At 34.3% G+C, this 22196-nt stretch overlaps 1 protein-coding gene across 1 annotated transcript in view; it reads right to left on the minus strand.

Annotated features, from left to right (window-relative positions):
- Positions 1-7479, minus strand: part of LOC129231017 (zinc finger protein GLI3-like) — an 89310-nt gene extending 81831 nt beyond the window's left edge. Inside the window, exon 1 of the mRNA XM_054865263.1 lies at positions 7464-7479. Coding sequence (XP_054721238.1) covers positions 7464-7479 — 16 coding nt within the window. The remainder of the gene's footprint in view (positions 1-7463) is intronic.
- Between the last annotated feature and the right edge of the window lie 14717 nt (positions 7480-22196).

Here is a 22196-nt window from a genome sequence, read left to right on the forward strand (position 1 = left end):
GTCAACATTTACATTTATTCCCACTCTAAATCTTTTCTCCTCAAACCATGCAGTGATAAAATACTAATTTCAAATCCTTTTGCACACCATGTCTATTTCTAAGTTTGGAATGGATCAATTCAAAACTGGAGAATATCCTCTCTATTGATGCTGAACAGGGGTATATTGTTTTGTCTAAAACTTTCCCATCATACTTTTGCTGGGACATCCTGAATTGAGAGATAACCGCTACAAAAGCTATTAGAGTTGGTATTTAAGTTTTTGACACTTATGTCTTTGGTTGTATCAAGCAACTATTAGTTCCTCTATAAACAGAGAATATTTATATTAGAGAAAAAATTAATAACATAAAAAAAGTAAATATCACCATTCAAAATATTTAGATACTATTATACTTAAGTATTGAGTTCTGATCAACTTAGTTTCATTTTTACTCAAAAGAAAAGAGACATTGCATAAATCCTTTCCCAGAAAGCCTTTTTGATTGATAAAATTAATTGTATCTAATTGTTACAAATGAATTAAGTTATTAAAAAGTTTAAAACAAAACTACTTTGAAAACAAGCTGTATCTGTTATCCACAACTACTTTTACAGTGTAACAAATTTACAAGAAAATTTATCAATTAATTTTAATCAAACTTATTAATTGAACTATTAATTTTAATGATATAATGTGAAATAATTTTTCAGCATCAGGAAACCATATGTGTTTATAAAAACTATCAATGTCAGTATTGGAGTTTTTAACAGGTCATTTCAAAAACAGGTTTTTTTTTTTTTTTTTTTTTGGCAAAAACCCAACCTCGTCTAAGTATTATTATTTTGCTATTGAATGTACACCAAGTTTAGTTGTTAAAATAGAAATCTTTTTAGCAATGCACAAAAAGTGGAATAACAAAATTTTCTACTTTTATATATACATGCTACTGTTTTCATATGAAACCTCTGTACATGACCCATTCTATTTTATCTTTCCAACACATGCACATAAAATTTATTACTTTTAAAAAAAATCAAAACTTAAATTTTTAAATAGTGAAGAGTATAAAGTACTTATTGCATAGTTTACAAGTTACATAGAACGCAAGAATACCAACTTTTCTACTGATTTAGGCAGGTTTGTACTACTTTTCATAGTTTGAAAAATTGGACTTAAAATGGTTCTATTGATTTAATTGAGTCATGCAGGTACATTCAATTAAGTAAGAAATTGTGAGTTGTTTTACTTTTGTTCTCTGAGAAGAACAATGCTTCATAGATGTTTTTACAAAGCATACTGAAGGAACATTATCATTTATAATATATACCAAGAAAGAAAAAAAAATTACAAAATAGTTCATTTTTTTCTAGTATTCTTTAGAGAAACTGACACATGAAATTTATACATAAACTTTATTTACAATAAATTCCATACACACACACACACACACTCATATGTATTAATACATAATTTCAATTACATTTCAAAGTTCAACAATAATTAACTTCGCCCTGGAACAAACAGTTTTTGACTGCAACCTCTATAACTGCATCTGTAAACAATAACTTGAAATTCTTTCTCACATAATCTAAAATTAAGAAAACAAATTAGACAAGTATATATAACATGAATATTATACAGGGAGGAGGACAGGCAAAGTACCCCCTAGCTTTTATGAAATGTAAAATCAATGTATTTCCGTAAAGTATAGGCATGGTGTGTGTGCTGTTTTTAAATAATAAACATGTTATACCAGACAGCCCGATTATCATATCTTGAGACTACAGTTTCGTTTTTATTGGAACTCATCAGTCCAGAAGAGCGAATAACCGAGCTGGAGGCAGATGTCATCTCAGCGATAACATCTGCCTCCAGCCTCTGAATGTGATAACCGGGTGTCTGGTATTTTATATACAGAAGAAAACTTAAGTAAAAGATGATAAATTGTAGCAAAAAAAAAAAAAAAAATGTGTTGTTATTAATAACAATTGATTTATGATGTGTATATACTTAAATGTTTAGGACAAAGGAGCTAAACATTTATTTCATTTATTCATTTGCTTATTTTTTGTGCATAATTCTATTGCATGAATTTAATTTGCTAAAGAAGATGAACTTTTGTTTCTATTAAATGTTTGGAAAGTGAAGCTTATCTATGAATTAATATTTAACTTTGTGCATGTGTAATGCAATATTTGGCCAATTTTGATGCACTATAACTCTGACACCAGTTGAATCTCAGTCACCAAATTGCCATCATAGGTTCATATAATAAAACGGTGCTACCTGCTACCTGTATCAATTTCATTGTTTTTCACTCGGTTCCACTTGAAATAATTTGCTTTAAACTTTGCGAAAATGCAATATTTGGCCAACTTTAATGCTCTATAACTCTAGTACCAGTTGAGTCTCAGTCATCAAATTGTAATCATATTTTCATGTCATAAAAAAGGTGTTACCTGTATCAATTTCATAATTTTTCACTAGTCCCTTTTGAGATATTTTACTTTAAACTTAGTCAAAATTCGATTTTTTTCCATTTTTGAAAAAGTTTGCAAAAATAAAAAAAAGGACAAAGTTCTTAAGTTTAAAATTCCTACAACAAGTAGTCCTATATTATATCTACAGAAGAAAAAAAATATAGCTGAGACTCTCCTCCTTTTACTAATTTTGTTGCACTAAAACTCGTATTTTATGCTAATTTTCAGTTTGTAATTGTTATTTTTTTTTCTTCACCTTTCTCACCATTTAAATAATATTTTGCAAGCAAATCGTATCTGGGGCATCCTTCTGGTGATGGATTTTGTTTTGTCCTGATAACTGTAAAATTGACCGAGTTAGATGCATTTACGTAAAACTTGTTTTTGGTCCAAAAACGGCAACTAAGCAAACTTAAAGTAGTGGGTTAAAAAAAAGTATGAGCTTAAAAAATTTTCTTTTAACACTTTTGAACTCACCTAGTAGTGAGAATTAACTAGTAAAAAAATTAGGAAAATCAAAAATGTCGAGCAACACGGCCTGGGTGATTTCTACGGATTGACCCATTACCGTTGCTCTTGCTTCAGATTGTTTATAAACATTCATTGATTTGGCAAGATTGCACACTACGAGATTGGCGAATTTGGCAAGGAAATTCTTACGACGACTTTGAACTAGAAATTAACCTTTTAACACAATAATAAGGTGGAGATTTATAAAATATTACGTTTTATATTTGTTTTTGACGAAAATATAGTACTAATAACTCACCTGAAGTTATTCTAGCAGTTTATTCCATTCCTTGCACACGCTGTTGATGTTGTTACAGGCGGCCATGTTGTATTTTGACGTAACAGGTCAGAGGATTGCTTCCTCCTGATTGGCTGAAAGTTGAGGTTGATCCAACTTTTTTGCCGAGAAGATAAAAAGTTGAATGGAATACGTTCAACCTCGGAAAGCATAGCACACGGGGATTTTCCGGTCGGAATTCGCTCTCGCGGTTGAGTCGAACCGAAGTTGATCGTCAGGTTGAACGAATTTCGCTACGTGTGATATGGCCTATACTTCGTTCATTTAAAAAAGTCGCTCCGCACGACATACTCACGTACAAGCGATATGTTTCATTAAATCAGTAATATTCTTTGAAGGAAGAATAACTAAAATTATCTAAAAGTAAGAAGATATGCCTATGAAAAATAAATCAAAAAAATCTTTATTCAGGTTTAGATGTATAAAGCAATTATAGTTCATTTTGTAAGGTATTTCTCAGTTGCCGAATGGTAAGATACGTTTTTCATTCCAGAAATTGCAGGTTCAATTTCAGCGTGTCAAAAAATGAAGTTATAAAATTTTTCCAGCTACAGCACTGCATATATACATACGTATAGTATTTCCAATGGACCATGTATAACGAAAAAAGTAACAACATAGATATCGGTAGCTCAGCTGGAGTATCGGATAACTTAATAAAAAAAAAAAAAAAAAAAAAACTCACCTAAATATTAGGGAGCTTCAAAATTATTCCACAGTACCAATGAAAACAGTAAAAAAAGTAACTTTTTTAAATGGGGAGTAAAATAGACAGTAACTATTCTTATTCAAAATCTCTGGATAATGAAAATGAAATTTTAAAATTAAGCGACTTGGAATACGCCAAGCAAGTTAAAAATTAAGTCAAATCAATATAGATGGTAGTTGATAGGAGGGGTGTTATAAAAGACAAAAAGATCACCAGAAAAGTGAAAAAGGTACTTTTAGAAATAATTTTCGCGACAGAAAGTGTGAGAAGGACCAAGTTACACAAAACATTACTAATGGATACATGGAAAAATTGCAAATGAAGAACTGCCAAATGTTAAAGAAAAATTATGAATAAAGCAGAAAGTAAAACAGGTTAAAACTGAATATATTGTACCTCACTGAGAAAAAAGAAATTTGAGATTGATTAATGAGTTAAAAATGTGAAGATGAATGTATTTCAAAAAAAGAAGAAGCGATTTTATCACAAATGCATCAATGCAAGGTTCCAAACTGCTCACCGTTCAAAAGAACGGTCGTTCATTTTTTAGGTGAACGAACGGATCCGTTCATTTCCTAAATATTAGGGAGCTTCAAAATTATTCCACAGTACCAATGAAAACAGAAAACAAGTAACACTTTTTTTTAATGGGGGGAAAAATTGACAGTAACTATTCTTATTCAAAACCTCTGGATATTGAATGTAAAATAAGCGACTTGGAAGTCACCAAGCAAGTTAAAAATTCAGTCAAATCAATATAGTAGATGGTAGTTGATAGGGATGTTATAGAACAGCGGTTCCCAACCTTTTTCCCTCGCGAACCCCTTTCAAGTTACAAAAAAAGTTGGCGAACAGCCGGTGCATTAAATAACAAGCAAAAAGAAAAGAAAAAAAAAAGAAACAGAAACCTCACACGCAATAAAGAACGAAAATATAACTGCGAAATACAAAAGCACAAACTGAAACGATCTCGAAAAATTAACGCAGAGCAAACTCAACTAAATTTAACTAAGTGGAATGGTTGTGGAATAAAGAAGCTTAAAGTTTGACCAAAATATCTGACAGTTGCAATCGCTCATTAGATTCAGCATTTAATTTGCTTCTATATTTATTTCTGTATGTGTTGAAAATCCTTTTTCATGCAGAAATGTTATCAAAAGAGGAAAACAAATTTTAAAATGTCCTTTTCTGACACAACAGTACTACACTGATTCAAAAGTCAATTTAAGAATAATCTTTAAAAATACTATTCAGAAAGCTGTCTTACATTAATTACATTATTTTTTTTCTACCAGTAAAATTAGATAGATCTCTGAATTTGTATCTTCTTTACAAGAACTATAAGTCTAATTGCTTGATAGAGGTATACTGTGTACATTATTCATCGTTTGAGTGCTGAAGAATTTTCTTGTCCTTATACTAAACGAGCAAAATAAAATGCATTGTTATTTTTGTTTCATCTGATTTTATTTTTGAAAACAATAAAACGCCTATAATTAACAATAATTATTTCAAAAAAGGTGATTTGGACCAACAAAAATATTTTTATGTTCACTTGTTACAAGAGAATATTTCTGTACAAATTTCATGAATTACTTTTTTACATACCACGCAAATTCAGTACACAAGAGTTCTCTCTAATTCTATTTCTTTTTTTTGCTGTGTACCTCACACTGTCACAAGAATTGATCAGGGATTTTTTTTAAAAAGTAAAATGCTTTTTTTTCACACCGCTTGAAGTATGTTTGGCGTTTTAACTATTTCTTCTTGAACATTATAGCAAAAAACAGTAGCGCGATTGCACTTCTACGCATTTTCCTCACACCAGAAGAGTGATAGTTCTTCGTCACACTCAAATGGCAAAGAAATTAAGCATCAAAAATTAACTACAAATGTTTCAGACGGTTAAGTATGCTCCATGAAATGTTCCCATCAGATTTAATCCAATATTCCGATCAAAAGCTATTGAGGAAACTAAGGATTTCGTACGCTTTCATAGTATTCAAAAATCGAACCTTTCCGGCACTGCTTCAAATTAATCATGCTGAATGAAAACCCACTCCTTGTAATAACAGCCTTAGATCTTGAAATTTTCAAAATAGGCCAGCAAATACGCTAACATTTGCTTCTAAAGTGTACCGTATGTGCAAGAAAAAAACAAATGGACGTTAAACAAAAACAAAAAAAAAACTTGAACTTAAAACTTTATATCTAACAAACATTTTGAAATTCCACCATTACTGTTTATTTCCGTGAACCCCCTTTATACCTCTTATGAATCCCAAGGGGTTCGCGAACCACCGGTTGGGAACCGATGTATATAGAAGACAAAAAATCGCCAGAAAAGAGATAAAAGTTATTTTTAGAAATAATTTTGGCCATAAAATGCGTAAGAAGGATTTTAACACGTGCATGGGACAGGAAGTGGAATGTCCAAACATTTTGTTAGTAGCACAAACAAGTTACTCAAAACATTACTAATGGGCGCATTGGAAAATCACAAATAAACAGAAAAATGATGAATAAAGCAGAAAGTAAAAAGGTTTGAAATGAATTTCTGTGCTGTACTGAGAAAAAATTAAATTTGAGATTGATTTAGAGTTAAAAGTTTGAAGATGAATGTAATTAATATATATATATATATATATATATATATATATATATATATATATATATATATATATATATATATATATATATATATATATATATATATATATATATATATATATATATATATACATACGATTTTATCACAAGTGCTTCAATACAATGTTCCAAACTGCTCACCGTTCAAAAGAACGGTCGTTCATTTTTTTAAGTGAACGAACGGATCCGTTCCTTTTAAAGATTCGTTCTTTTTGACCCGTTCGTTCATGAACGACACATCCTTACTCCAATCGGAATCATTTTTTTTTTCAAATACGCTGTTCATTTTTTTAAATGATAGTTAAAAGAATTTGATTTGTGTTGTTTAGAAAAAAAATTAAGAATATTTAATCGGACAGCTAAATTAATTTTATCCCTTTGGGAGGGGCACGGGCCTCCTCCCCCCTGAAATCTGCTACTGTGCGCGACTGGTTTAAGTTTTTAATGGTAAGTGTAGAATACCGGTGTTATGGATATTCATAAAAATTTTGAAAAACTACCCTGACCGCAACTTAAAATACTTGCCAACCCCTGGTATTGGCATACTCTATCACCTCTCAAAGTTTGGGTCACTTTTTCAGATTTAGCCTTACGATCTATAAAAATGGTTCGTTCGATGCGGGTGGAAAAAACACAACGAGTTAATCCATTGAGTGGTACGTAGGGACGTGCACAGAAATTTTGGAGCCCGCCACAAATGACTTTTACGAGTCCCCTTCAGGCTCGGGCACGGGCCAACAGGTGTCCCCTCCTCCCCTCTGTGCACGCCCTTGAGTGTCCGATTGTTAGCGAAAATTAAGTTTAGATCGATCTAATTGAACATAAAACAACTTACCGAAATGAGGATCCATCTCAATCCAAAGGATGCTAGGAAAGCCTTAGGACCACCATTCTCACCTACTTGTCGTCATTGAAGGATCTTGATGTTGAACCAACAATATATTCTTACCTTTAAAAAAGGAGGAAGGAAGTTAGAGGTGATTTAACATGCAAAAAATAGTACTTACCTCTTTTTGATCCTATTATGGAAAAAGTGCGTAACTCTTGAGAGTATACTATACTATTGAGAAAAAAATTGACTAACATAAAATAAATTTCCTTACTGTAAATTAAGTATTGGGAAAAACACTGTAGATAATAATGTGGAATTCCAAATCTTTACTCTGCGTGCAATGTTTTCACAACGCATTTTAAATATAATGCGTGTTCAAGTTTATCCTGAACGGCATATTATTTCACCCATATTTCCGAAAACAGAAATGCTCAAATTGAGATGAAGAGTACGGTATTAAAAGTTTCATGCTAGGAGAAATGTAGTGATTAAGAGCTAAAATATAACTGTATAATTTATGCTGTCATCAGGTTCATCCAGTCATGTTTAGGTGAATCATCTGCATGAAGAAACAATACCAACACAAAAGATCGGAACATTTACGACCAAAACTTAGAGAAGTACTTGAGCTCAAAATTCTGATACAAAATGCACAGAGTTGAGAACATGCAGAAAATTTAACGGAATCATAAAAATTATAAGAGAATAAACAATAAATTATAACATGTCGTAGAAGAAAAAAGAAACACTCTATATATATCTTTTTCATTGCTATTGAAAACTAATTGTAATTAGTTGTTAATTTGTGCATTTATTACATTGTTTTTGTTACGGTTACTTAACGGCACAAAGGTATTCATTCATTTCTGATACACTCTCTTTGACTGCTATATACCTATATGCCCTCTAAAAATATACAAATGACCAAGAGTGTAAAGCGGTATAAGTCAAACGTTTCATATCTCGTGAATATTGGTCGTACTAATCTGAATTATTTTGTGTTCGAAATATTTTTTTATGCTTGTGATAAGCCTGAATGTGAATGTAGAGACCTCGGATTATATTGAAGCCTAGAGTGCTTTTTTTCTTATTATTTTCTTTTAATTCACGCACACTGTTGAAGCTGAAGGTGACAAACGGTAGCCGTTTGTAACCCTAGGGTGAAAAGAGTACTTTTTGGTGAAATTCAGACATGGAAATATGGTTCATATACCAAGAGTTCTCCCACTGGGTGAATGAAACTAATTAAGGTACCAACAGAGTTTTTTTTTTTTTTTTTGCTCAAGATGAAGTTGTCTCCCACCTTGCGCATGTGATCCGATGCCAAGAGGATTTCAATCATTTAATGGCGTCAAACTTGTAAGGAAGTAGATATTGATGTATTTTGGAGATAATACTGATGTAGCTAGACTGTAAATAAAAGTTTATTACTCCAATTTAAATTATGCTTTTTACACACAAAATCTAAGAGCATATTATGAAAGAAAGTAAGGAAAATATATAACTTACAATAAACGCAATTTTTAGAAGTAAACATGGATCTTGCAATCTCTTTTTTAAAATTAATTTTTTCCAGAAAAGTACCCGTAACGCATATTTATTTTAAACCGTCTAAAAATAGAAAGACATCTGAAAACATAAAGAAAAATGTTACAGAAATTCCTTAGGCGGATATTTTATTAAATATAGGTGTTGATTACCTAAATGAATTATCCAACTTTCCTCCCGATATTTGTGCAAAGCCTTTGCATTTATTTATTGTTTTTCTTATTACCGATTGGCAACGAACTGTAAGAACTTTTTCAGCATTGCAAGCCATGTGTTTTGTCATTCAACCATTATGTTATGTGAAATGCAGCTGTGTCTTCTGGTTTCATGTTAACTGAGCTAATAGTTTTCTGCTTTAAGATAAAATAAAATATTTATTTAAAATTATACAGTCCACGCTTATTCCTTTGCGAGCCATCGAATTTACATGGTCCTTCGCAGCCGGATACTTGCACGTTTTCAAAATGGAACTGTACACACTCAATCGCAAACGAGGTGTACTTAGAACCAAAATCGGCAAAATTGCCTCATTTATTCAAAGCTTTGAGCCAACAGAAGACAAAAACCAAGACTTGGTTATTATTGGAACTAAATTGGAAGCTGTGTATTCTGCAAAAACCGTCGCTACAGAATTAATCGACGGATATTGCAACCTTCCTGATTCCGTGGATATCAAAGATAACCTAACTTTAGCGGAGGCTATCGCTGAAGAACTTGAAGAACTGGAGGTAAAATATAAAATTTTACTTTCTAAATTGAATAATGAAGAAGTTAAAAATGGAAACATTAAAGCTAATATGAAAATTCCTGACCTTCCTTTACCAACATTTAATGGTAAATATGAAGATTATCAGAACTTTAAAACTCAATTCACTACCGTTATAGGAGAAAATAACGCTTTAAACGATACTCAAAAATTGTGTTATTTGAGGGCTTCGTTAAAAGCCGATGCTAAGCTTATTGAAAGTCCCCAAGACACCTACGATTCGCTATTTAAAGCGCTAGATAGTCGTTATGAGAACAAACGTGCTATTGTTGATGCACATATAACTAGCTTAATTAATTTTGAAAAGGTTCATGAAAACTCCTACCAATTAAGATTGCTTGTTGACAATGTAAAAAGACATCTTCGCTCACTTCAAAATTTGGGTTTCGATAGAAATAATTTATCTGATGCGTTTCTATTGAATGTATTAAGTCAGAAATTAGATCGAGAATCCAAGAAAATATTTGAAATGTCAAACAAATCAACGGAAATTCCCACTTTTGATAAATTTCTAGAATTTTTAGAAGAACGAGCTAGAATTTTAGATGGGCTAAAAAATTGTTCTTCAACTAGTAAACAACCATTTCCCAACAAGCAAAAACCGAATTTCGATAGCAAATCCAAATCGCTTGTAACAAAAGGAAAAAATAATCATTGCGAGTGTGCACAAATCCACAAATTATACCGCTGTCCTAAATTCAAGGCTAAGTCGTTATCGGAACGTATTGAATTTGTGAAAGCGCATAATATATGTCCTCGATGCTTGAATCATACCACTGATTCAAATTGCAGATCTGAATTTCGCTGCTCAAATTGTGCTTCGCAAAATAAAAACTCGTTACATTCGTCACTTCTTTGCTGGTTTTCGAATGAGAATCGAAAAATGCTTGCGCCAAGGGAAGACGAAAGAAATTCATTCAATGAATCTGCAGTTACGAACTCTTTTATTTCAGCTGTGGAAAAAAATTCCGTCAATGAACCTTCAGTTACGAACTCGCTTATTTCAACTACGAAAACAAAAAGTAGTGGTTTAATTAACTCGTGCGTAATATTTATTGCTGATAAACATGGCAAGAAAATTCCAGTTAGATGTACTTTAGATTCAGGTTCTGAAAACTCAATTATATCTAAAAAGATTGCCGACGGTCTAGGATTAGTCAAGAAAAAAATAAATATTCAAATTACTGGTATTAATAAGTCATTTTCTAAAGTTTCACATTTCGTTACTGCTCAAGTCTCTAACCTATTAGGCAGTTTCAAACAAAATGTTGATTTTTTAATTGCTTCAGAAATTATTAAATGTCATCCTTCGAAAAGAATTGACATTCGTTATTTAAATATACCTTCTAATATTACACTTGCTGATCCTAACTGGTGTAATTGCTCGGAAATTGATTGCTTGATAGGCTGTGAATTTTTCTTTGATATTTTAATGCCTAATAAAGTTAAAATTCAGGGAAGTAATCTACTTTTGCAAGAAACAGTTTTTGGTCACATTGTTAGTGGTTCCATTCCAAATTCAAATGAAAACCCCAATCAAGGCAATCACTGTTTTCTAACTAAAGGTATGGTCTCTTTAGACAACACTTTAAAATCATTTTGGAATATAGAACATGTTCCAGATAGTGAAAAACCTATAAGTGATGAACTCAAGTATTGTGAAGATTACTTCACGAAAACTCATTATAGAAAACCCGATGGTCGTTATGTGGTTTCGCTACCCTTCAAATCGGATATAAACGCAATAAATTTAGGCAACTCAAAACAAATCGCTTCCAAGAGACTCGATAAATTATGGCGAACTCTTGAATGCGATCCTAAATTAAAAGCCATGTATACTGAATTTCTAGACGAATATCAAACTTTGGGTCACATGGAAAAAATTGTCGATTCTCAGGATATCTACGATTCTGAATATTTTCTTACTCATCATGGGGTACTGCGTCCTGAAAGTGTTTCAACCAAACTTCGCGTAGTCTTCAATGCAAGTCAGAAAAGCAATTTAAATATCTCTTTGAACGATGTTCTTTATAAAGGAGGTGTTATTCAAGATGATCTCTTAGCTATAATGCTACGCTTTCGTAAGCACCGGTTTGCATTTACCGCTGATATTAGCAAAATGTTTCGTCAAATTGAAATCAACCCTGATCAAACTCACTTTCAAAAAATACTCTGGAAGCAAGATATTAGTGAACCTGTATCAGTTTTTAGTTTAAAAACTTACGTATGGAACTGCTCCTGCAAGCTTCTTAGCTACACGAGTGCTAAAGCAATTAGCATTAGACGAGCAAAAGGAATTTCCTCGTGCGTCTGACGTCCTTTTGCACGACTTTTACATGGACGACTGCTTGTCTGGCGCTTCTAACGAACAAGAGCTTAGGACACTTCAAAATGATTTAGTTGAGCTACTTCAACGGGGAGGCATGACGCTTCATAAGTGGTGCAGCTCCAACGTACCTTATGGCTTTGAAGTTTTCTCATTCGACAAGGAGTCTGAAGCCACAGTGAAAACTCTAGGAGTGTTATGGAACAATTCTAGTGATGCCTTTTATTTCAAGGTTGCTATAGCAACAAATACAAAGCCTACAAAGCGCGATGTTCTTTCACAAATAGCTCGTCTTTTCGACCCACTTGGATTATTGGGACCCCTCATCAGCAAAGCCAAGTTTTTTATGCAAAAGCTTTGGCTCCTTCAGCTAGACTGGCAGGATCCTTTGCCAGCTCCTGCTCTGCAAGAATGGCTCTCATTTATTGAACAGCTCCCTACTATTGAATTTTTGAAAATACCAAGATTCGTACTAACTCCAAATTATAAAATAATTGCCCTCAATGGTTTTTGTGACGCATCTGAAAAAGGATTTGGTGCAGTGATATACACACAAGTTTACTCAGAAACCGGTGAAAGTTCCAGCCGACTTCTTTGTAGCAAATCGAGAGTTGCTCCTATCAAAACTCTAACCATTCCTAGGTTAGAATTATCCGCCTGTCTGCTCTTAGTGAAACTTATGCGCAAAGTAATCCAGTCTCTCAAGATCCAAATAGCTGAAATAAATCTCTGGTCGGATTCAACGATCGCTCTAAACTGGATAAAGACATCACCGCACTTGCTCAAAACTTTTGTTGCAAATAGAGTAAGTAAAATTCAAGAGCTATCTGCAAACTGCAAGTGGAAATTCATTCGATCTGAACTTAATCCCGCTGATGTTTTGTCACGTGGTTTAGACGCTTCATCTTTACTTGACTGTCAACTGTGGTTTAATGGTCCTGATGTTTCATCAATGCTCAAAAATGATGGCATCAGTTTCGATGAAAATTTCGAAAAACCATTTAAACAAGAGTTTAAGGTTAACACTTCTCCTAGTTTAATTTCAAGTAATGAATGTGATTTCTTTGATTATATAGTAAATTTGTCCAATAATTTTGTAAAAATAATTCGTATTGTAGCATTTATTTTTAGGTTTGTAAATAATTGTAGAAATGTAAGTAAGTTAAGTGGAGCTCTGTCTACTGAAGAATTTAAATATGCTAAATATGCTTTAATCAAACATTTTCAAGGTAAGAATTTTCCTGCAGAAATTAAAGCTTTAAAGAAATCACTTCCAGTACAGCCAAATTGTCCGTTAAGGTTTCTTAACCCTTTTCTAGACCAAAATGGTTTATTGAGAGTTGGAGGACGATTGTCCAATTCTGATCTTGCCTATGATCAGAAACACCCTCTCATTTTGCCTAAAAATGAAAATTTTACTAAGATCATATTTTTGCACTTTCATTTATGTAATTTACATGTTGGTCCGCAGGGTCTACTAAATGCCGTTAGACAACATTATTGGCCATTAAATGGACGTAACACTGCGCGAAAAATTGTACATGAATGTGTAAGATGTTTTAAAGTAAAACCCTCTAGTGTAAGTCAAATCATGGGAGATCTTCCAGGTGAAAGAATAAAGCCTAGTCCCCCATTTACGAATGTGGGTCTTGATTTTTGTGGCCCCTTTCAAATAAAGTTTAAAGGGCAAAGAAAGGGAACTTATCAAAAAATCTATGTTGCAATATTCATCTGTTTGGTAACTAAAGCGGTTCACTTTGAAATTGTAACCGACTTGACAGCTGGTGCTCTTATGGCTACTTTGAAGCGATTTTTCGCTCGCCGTGGAAAAAGCTCAGTCATTTTCAGTGACAATGCCACAAATTTCAAGGGTACATCTTCGGAAATTAAACATTTAATTAAACTTACAAAAAATAATCCACGCTTCACTAATTTTCTGACAAGTGAAGAAATTAGATGGGAATTCATTCCTCCACGATCTCCCTCATTTGGTGGATTGTGGGAAAGAGGAGTTCAGAGTTTTAAGTACCACTTGAAACGAACCATAGGTACATCTAGATTAACCTTTGAAGAATTTTTAACCGTTACTATACAAATTGAAGCCATCTTAAATTCTCGCCCCCTATCACCTCTTTCTTCCGATCCTGAAAATTTTGAAATATTAACACCAGCCCATTTTTTAATCGGTAGGCCATTGACTGCCCTTCCTGAACCACAGCTTACTGATGTAAATGAAAATTTACTTAAAAAATGGGAAAAATTACAAAAAATGACGCAAAGTATCTGGAAAAATTGGTCAAATAATTTTCTAAGCCATATGCAACAACGATCTAAATGGTTATTCAATAAAAGCAACATAACTGTCGGAATGATGGTACTTTTGAAAGATCCTGATTTGCCTCCATTGAAATGGTTTACAGGCCGGGTGACGGAAGTTATACCTGGGAAAGATGGTAAGGTAAGAGTGGTCATAGTGCGTACATGCAATGGTTTATTTAAAAGATCAATTTCCAATATTTGTATACTTCCAATTCAAGATAATGCTCAAATAACTCCTTCAAATTAAAATTTGTATCTTTTGAAATTGAATATTTCAAGGCTGCCCGGGATGTTGATTACCTAAATGAATTATCCAACTTTCCTCCCGATATTTGTGCAAAGCCTTTGCATTTATTTATTGTTTTTCTTATTACCGATTGGCAACGAACTGTAAGAACTTTTTCAGCATTGCAAGCCATGTGTTTTGTCATTCAACCATTATGTTATGTGAAATGCAGCTGTGTCTTCTGGTTTCATGTTAACTGAGCTAATAGTTTTCTGCTTTAAGATAAAATAAAATATTTATTTAAAATTATACAGTCCACGCTTATTCCTTTGCGAGCCATCGAATTTACAATAGGTAAAATACTTGATTCATTCGATAATTTTATATATATTTCGAAGAGTAGTTTATTTTCAGAATTTTCCATACACCGTTAACATCAGTTTGACCTGCCATTCTTGTTCCTTGCTATTTAATAACACTTTTATTGCCAGCTCCTCGCATGGGTCTCCAAAATTATTATACATTACAAAAGAGCCGATCAAGTCATAAATTAAAAACTAAAAAAAAAGGAGACAGAGAGAGAGATTAATAGTATAACTTCCAATACCGACTGCATAAAGATTTTCGATTAAATCTCTGCTTCGCATTTTATTTGAAGGGGAAAGTAGCAACATATGCTTGATGAGTGGTAGGAAATTACTTGATTGTTCCTCCTCGAGGCTTTTAGTGAAGAGGCAACGCAACAAAACAGGTTTTCTTCTGGCTATCACCATCTGCTGTCCTCTAAAATTGTAACCACACCCCAGCAATTGACGTCTTCATCATTACTATTAACCCCCAACAACGATACTTCAAATACTCAACGCGCAATTTGCCTTTAATGTCTTAATTCTCAAGCGTCCGCCTTTTAATGCATGAAATCGTAGTAGAAGAGCGCTTGGCGTTGACTGACAATAATCGTGTTACATAGTTTATTTACCCTGGATGAATCGTATGTGAAGCATACTGAGTATGTGCATTAATGTTTTTTAATCCATGAATCCAGAGGTGGACTGGCCCGCTGGTCGATGCGCCCCCCCCCCCCCCCGCGGATGCGCCATTGCGCCCTCAAGTCTGAACACATTTTTTTTTTCCTTTGCACTTTTTTTTTTGCACCGCCCCCCCCCCCCCCCCTCTTTTTTGGTGAGTAAAAAGAGGGAGGGGGATGCTGAAATACTGTGAGCGCCTTCCGGTCGCTCGTTCTCTCGCCCTCCTGTTTATACTTGTGCGCCTTCGTTTTTTTTACGTTTGAAGCGTGTGAATCGATCCACAAAACTCTGCTGCTATACTTTATTACAATTGAATAATATATTGAAATCACAGCACCCGGGTTGTTATAGGTAAGGCAACAGGGAGGAAGATAAAATCCTGAGCAAAAGAGAGCGCCCTCTGAACTGTGCATCCTCCCGCCCTCGGACCTGGGGCCCTTGTTTTTTGTCTCTTACTTTCACAGCGTGTAAAGCAATCCATAAAAGTTTACTGAAGGAGTTCGCAGTTGATATTTTATGATAATTAACTTTGAATTCATAGCACCGGGGATGTGATAGGTAATTCAGGGATGGGAAGAGGAGATCTTGAGCCAAAGTTAGCGCCCTCCAGTCTATGCGCACATGCGTCCTGAAACCTGTATGCTTTTTTTTTTTCTGCTTGTGCAACTTTTTTTTTTTTTTTTTTTTTCAATGTTCTTCCACTCTCCTGCTTGCGCGCCTTGTTTTTTTTTTTTTTTTTAATTATTTTTTTAACGTTTGAAGCGATCTATAAAAGTCTGCTGCTGTTCTCAGTCAATACTTGATTTTAATTAAATAATGTATTGAAATCATAGCACCCGCGGTGTTATGGGTAAGGCGGGAGGGGGGATTAGACCCTGAACCAAAATGAGCGCCCTCTGGACCGTGCATCCTCCCGCCCTTAAACCTGTGGCCCTTGTTTTCTGTCTCTTACGTTCAAAGCGTGTAAAGAAATCCAAAGTTTGCTGAAGGCGTCCACAGTTGATACTTTATTATAATTGACTTTGAATTCCTAGCACTGGGATGTGATAGGTAAGTCGCGGTTGAAGAGAGGCTATCCTGAGCGAAAGTGAGCGCCCTCGTATTTGCGCCGTCGAACCTGTTGCTATCGTTTTTTTCCCCTTACGTTTAAACAGTTCGAGACAATTCATAAAAGTTTGCGGAAGGTCATTACAATGAATAGTGAATTATAATTAACTAACACCCTAGTGATACGTAGAATGTAGAGTGTTGGGGGGGGGGGGACTTCTGCCAAAGTAAGCGCCCTCCTGTCTGTAAGCTGTCTAAGCTGTGCGCATTATGTTTTCTTTTTTACGTTCGAAATGTGTGAAGCAATGTATAAAAGTTTATAGAAGAGAGTTACAATGGATGGTGTATTTTAATTAACTTTGAATTAATAGCACTCCAGAAGTGATAGGTAGTTGGGGAGGGGGATGGGGGCAGTGCCCCCTCCCACCTATGCGCCCTCTCACCTGAATACGAATTTTTTTTTGTGCAACTCCCCCCCCCCCTTTTTGAGTCATGGGGGAGGAGAGATGCTGCAACAGAGGGTGAGCGCCTTCCGGCCCGCTTGTTCTTGCGCCCTCCTGTTTGTGCTTGTGCGATTTCGGATTTTTTTTTTTTTTTTTTTTATGGAATCACGATTGCTTATTGTTCTCACTTGGCAGTTTTGAATTCCTATGATTTTATTTTCCCCTCACCTCCCTCTGCAGCACCACCGTCGGCCGGCCGCCTCACGATGCTGCTCCTCTAGCGAAAACAGTCTCCGGGTTCCGTCACTTACTTGCCTACACTTACACGTACACCTACAAACACATACACCTACACAGGCAAACACATACACACACATACGCATACATACAGACACCTACACATACACAAACACCATACACACAACTACCCACACATACACATATCCCCCACACACAAACACACATACACGCAACTACCCACAGACACAAACACACATGCCTACACACACATACACATAACCCCCCCCCCACACACAAACAAACATACCCCCTCCACATACACAAACACAGACGCCTACATACAGACACATACTCGTGATTGCGAAAAACATAATTTGAATTTCAGATGTCAAAGTTCAATTTTTTTTTTTTTTTTTTTTTTTTTTTTAACGTTTGAAGCGATCTACATAAGTCTGCCGTTCTCAATTAATACTTAATGATAATTGAATAATATATTGAAATCACAGCAGCCTGGATGCTATACTGCCGTGTGCAGGTAAACGGCAGTATCTGCAGAAATGAGTTTTCGAGATATTTGAAAAAACGCGTTTCGGATTCAATGCAAGCAATAGGGAAATGTTTTAATTAGACGTCTTTTTCGCGCCTTTTTTTTTCAGCGGAAACCAAATAAGCGAGCTTGTACAATAAAGATAACGTACAATAGATGACAAAAATGCAAAAAAAAAATGAAAAATGAAAAATTTGTAGTAACTGCCCTTTACCTGCACACGGCAGTATAGGTAAGGTGGGTGGGGGGGGGGATTGAACTTGAACCAAAGTGAACGCCCTCCGGTCTGTGCGCCTTCGATGTGTGTTTGTGTGTGTGTATGTGTGTGTTTATATTCTTTTAACGCTCAAGGCGTGTAAAGAAATTGATAAAAGTTTGCTGAACGAGGTTACCAATCAATAGTGTTTTATAATTTTAACTTTGAATTCATTTCATCCCTGAAGATGTATGGTAAGCAGGGGGGGGGGGGGAGCTCATCTTAGAGTTAACGCCCTGCTCCTGCCTGTGCACCCTTGAACCTGAGCGCCTTCTCTTTTTATTTTCTTTGCGTTTACTAACCTGTGCGATTTCGGGTTTTTTTTTTTTTTTTTTTTTTCGCTTTTCTTTAAACTTGCAAACCTGAGAACCATTGTTTTTTTTTCCCATGCATTTTTTTTCCTTGCTTTTTTTTTTCCATCTTTTTTCCCCCAAGGTTGGCGCTTTCTCGAGGGACCCAGTCCACCCCTGCATGAAACTGTATTGCGCATAGATTATTTATGCTTCGCATTAACTTGACCAGAAGTTTCTCCTCTGTCATAACGAGCAAGAATTTTATATTGATTAGAGCCGAATTTCTACATAGACAGAATGGGATGGCAAATTTTTAGGACTGTCAGTTTTGTTTTTTAAGCATTTTTCATATTACTTTTGAAACCAAATTATTATTATTATTATTATTATTATTATTTTAATTTTCTCTCGAAATGACTTCTTCCTCTCACGGAATAATTTCACTGGGTTTCCAAAGTCATGGTACGTTTACTGCCTTTGAGTGGAATAGGACTCAGGAAAAATTAGGCACAAAATTTATTGAATCCCCACCCCCCACTTATTCTATATACTTAATCAAAATAATATTTTGATACTTGAGTGTAAAGACATTCATGCTAAATTTGGCGGTATTTTATATTACAACATATTATATAGAATATACATTATATATTATAAAAAGAGAAGTTATACGATAATGAAACGTAATTGTGTGTGTGTGTGTGTGTGCATAAGATGTCCAGCTTTGCCAAAATTATCTATGAATGATATAACTTTTCACAGTGTAAATATAGACTAAACTTGGAGTGGTTTTGGGATTTGAGAAAGATATAAAATTTTTAAGGGGAATTTTTTTTTCTAGATTTAGTATTTACATTTTGCTGTAGTCCGATAGGAAATGAGTCCAATTAAAACGTTACCAACAAATTTGGTACCCCTAAATGTTTGTGTCCTGGGCCCCATGCCCCAAGTGCCCATGCCTTAATCTAGTTGGCAGATTTCAGGTTAGCCTCAGGAACACCCCGAACTTAAAGTTTGGGAGGGCGGAAATTCTCAGTTGCCGAATGGCACTCTAAATTTCGCCGAATGATGAAAATTTTGCCGAATCGTCAGACAAAATTAGCCGAAAATGGAAATTTTTTGGAGGTCACAGTACCTTCCGTTACCCCTCTTCGGGGTGCCCCTGGTCAGCCTATGAGCGGTGTGGAGATAAACTTCGACCCTGGTCTTCCTGATCGTCTTGGTCGGGTACACTTGTTCATAACGGTCCTTGCATGAACATGTAATAACAACATACTAAGTTTGACAATGTGGTTTAAAACCAAGAGTACGGAAACCAAGAATACCCTTCCCCTTGCTGCTTCCTTGATGTTTCGTAATAAATGAGCCAACCAGCTCAGAAGGAAGATGTATTGTCTTTTTTTTTCAATTTTGACACCATGGATTCGGAATAAATACGTGAACTGCTCAAAACATATAAAAAATGAGATTCAGTTATACTGATCTGTGTTTAACGATTATAAATCCCAGGAAAAATAGGATTTCAGCAATTGGAAATTAATGAAATTTAGTTCCATAAACGTAATAGAAATAATGTGGTTTGACTAATTAAGCAATTCATTCTCCCTGTCCTACTTTTAATCATTCAAGTTCATCTATACTTTCGTTTTGCGTGTCAAAAATCTAAAATGCTTCGAGCGAGTTTAGTACTATCAATGAAAAATTAATATGAAATTTCACTTTAAAAAATATAAGAGAACAGGGTTAACAAAAATATAATCGCCGAAAAAGTTGTACGTTCCCAAGTTTCCACTTTAAAAACTGTTTTCAGAAGAAAAGAAAAAAAGCAAGAAAGCCGCAGGTGCTGTCAAAAGTTGATTTTTTTTTGAAAAAAATAGTTTCCATTTAAAAGAAAAAAAAATCTAATTTTATATTTTCATCCTTAAAGTTATTAATTTTTCATTAATTTTCATCAGTAGGACTAAATTTGTAAACAAAATGGCTTTTTGAAATTTCGATTATTGTCGTTTTACACCAATCCCTTGAAATGAGTGCAAACGATATCCTCGATAGAACTTAAATGTACATCACAGCCCAGAGGCGCACACAGGAATTTTTCAAAAGGCATGGTGCTTTATGAACCAAAAACATGTTGCACACTTGCCAGTAGTCGAAATGTCAATACAAAGCGTCATTGCTTATAAACATGATGATAAATAATTAATCTTCAAGACAAGAAACATGGTATTGCGAAAACATGTTGGCAAAGTATCATTTTTGAAACAACGTATCAGTCTCCAATTGAAATATTTAACTACACATATGATAACAGAGTGAGTTTTTAATAAATTTTCCTCTCATATAAGTCATGTGTAATTATTCCCTCAATTGAAACGATGTTGGCATCATTTTGGAAAATACATTAAAGACTGAAATTTATTAGCTCTAATAGCAGCATTCAATCAATCCAATTGATTTGCCCGAAATTAAAACTTGTGAAAACACGTGTTTTTATATATCTAGTTTAAGCAATTACTTCTTTTCCACGACGTCGAGCCGTTTATAAGTCTAGAAACTGTCTAGGAAGTAAATAATTTCTTAGGTTCAACAAACCGAATAATGATCACGAATAGCTTGTTAGCAAATTAAGTTTGTAACCTTGCTGGTTGTGTCTTGACCACCAAAGATGTTTGGAAGTCCTTCGTCCCTTTTCATAAAATGATTGAGTTTGTTTCTATATGCATTTGCGATCAATTCTGCGGGGAGGGGGAGGAATAAAGCGAAGTATCTGCAATAATGAGTTTTTGAGATATTTGAAGAAACGCGTTTTAGACACTAACAATAGTGAAATGTTAAAATTTGAGGATATCTTCGTGCTGCTTTGTTTCTAGCGGAAATAGAAAAGCCAGGTTGTGCAGTAAAGCTAAAATACAATAGGTGATAAAAATGCAAGGAAAAAATTTTTTTTTTCCAGATACTGAGCCTTTCCACGGCAGAATTTTAATCCCTTCAAGAACATCTTTTCTTCATTTCTAATTAGTTCGTGCGACTGTTTTTAAACTTACATTATAATTCTGAGAACACCAAGTTCTAATACAGTTCGCAGTTTCCAGTAATGCACGTTGATCTACCGAATTCTTGATGATTTTTAAGGAAAGATGAATGCATATAAATTGGCTGAATGCAAGAAATAACATAGTTTCCCCTTAGCCCAAACCTCACATCGTCAAAACTTGCATTTAAAATGTAAATATTATTTTACTTATGGAAAAGCACTCTTGTGAATGATATTTTTAGAATTTGTATGGCACAGTTCCCAATTAAAATTTTGTAAAAAAGTAATATTATATGGGATTTGAATCGAACAGATTTCGACAAAATAACTACAGATAAACTTTCTCTGTCATTTCTGACGAACTCTCTCCGATAGCATATTTCCATGATCATTTTCGTAAGGTTTGAACAATATTCATAAAAAATAACATTCTATAGAATTTCTAGAAAAATGTTTTCAATAGGATATTTGTAGTTTGTTTGTTTAAAATTATTTCAGTACAATAAAAGCTACAATTGCTTTAGATATATATCACGCACTAATTCGGAGGATAACATACTAATACGTTATTTAGAGGAATTCTTAAAAGCTTTTCATAGGATTTTCACAGAAAAGCTTTCCACAGGAGCTCTGCAGGAAAACTTTCTGCAGAATTTTTACGCT

This window comes from Uloborus diversus, chromosome 10 (assembly GCF_026930045.1).
Source record: "Uloborus diversus isolate 005 chromosome 10, Udiv.v.3.1, whole genome shotgun sequence".
Lineage (NCBI taxonomy): Eukaryota > Metazoa > Arthropoda > Arachnida > Araneae > Uloboridae > Uloborus > Uloborus diversus.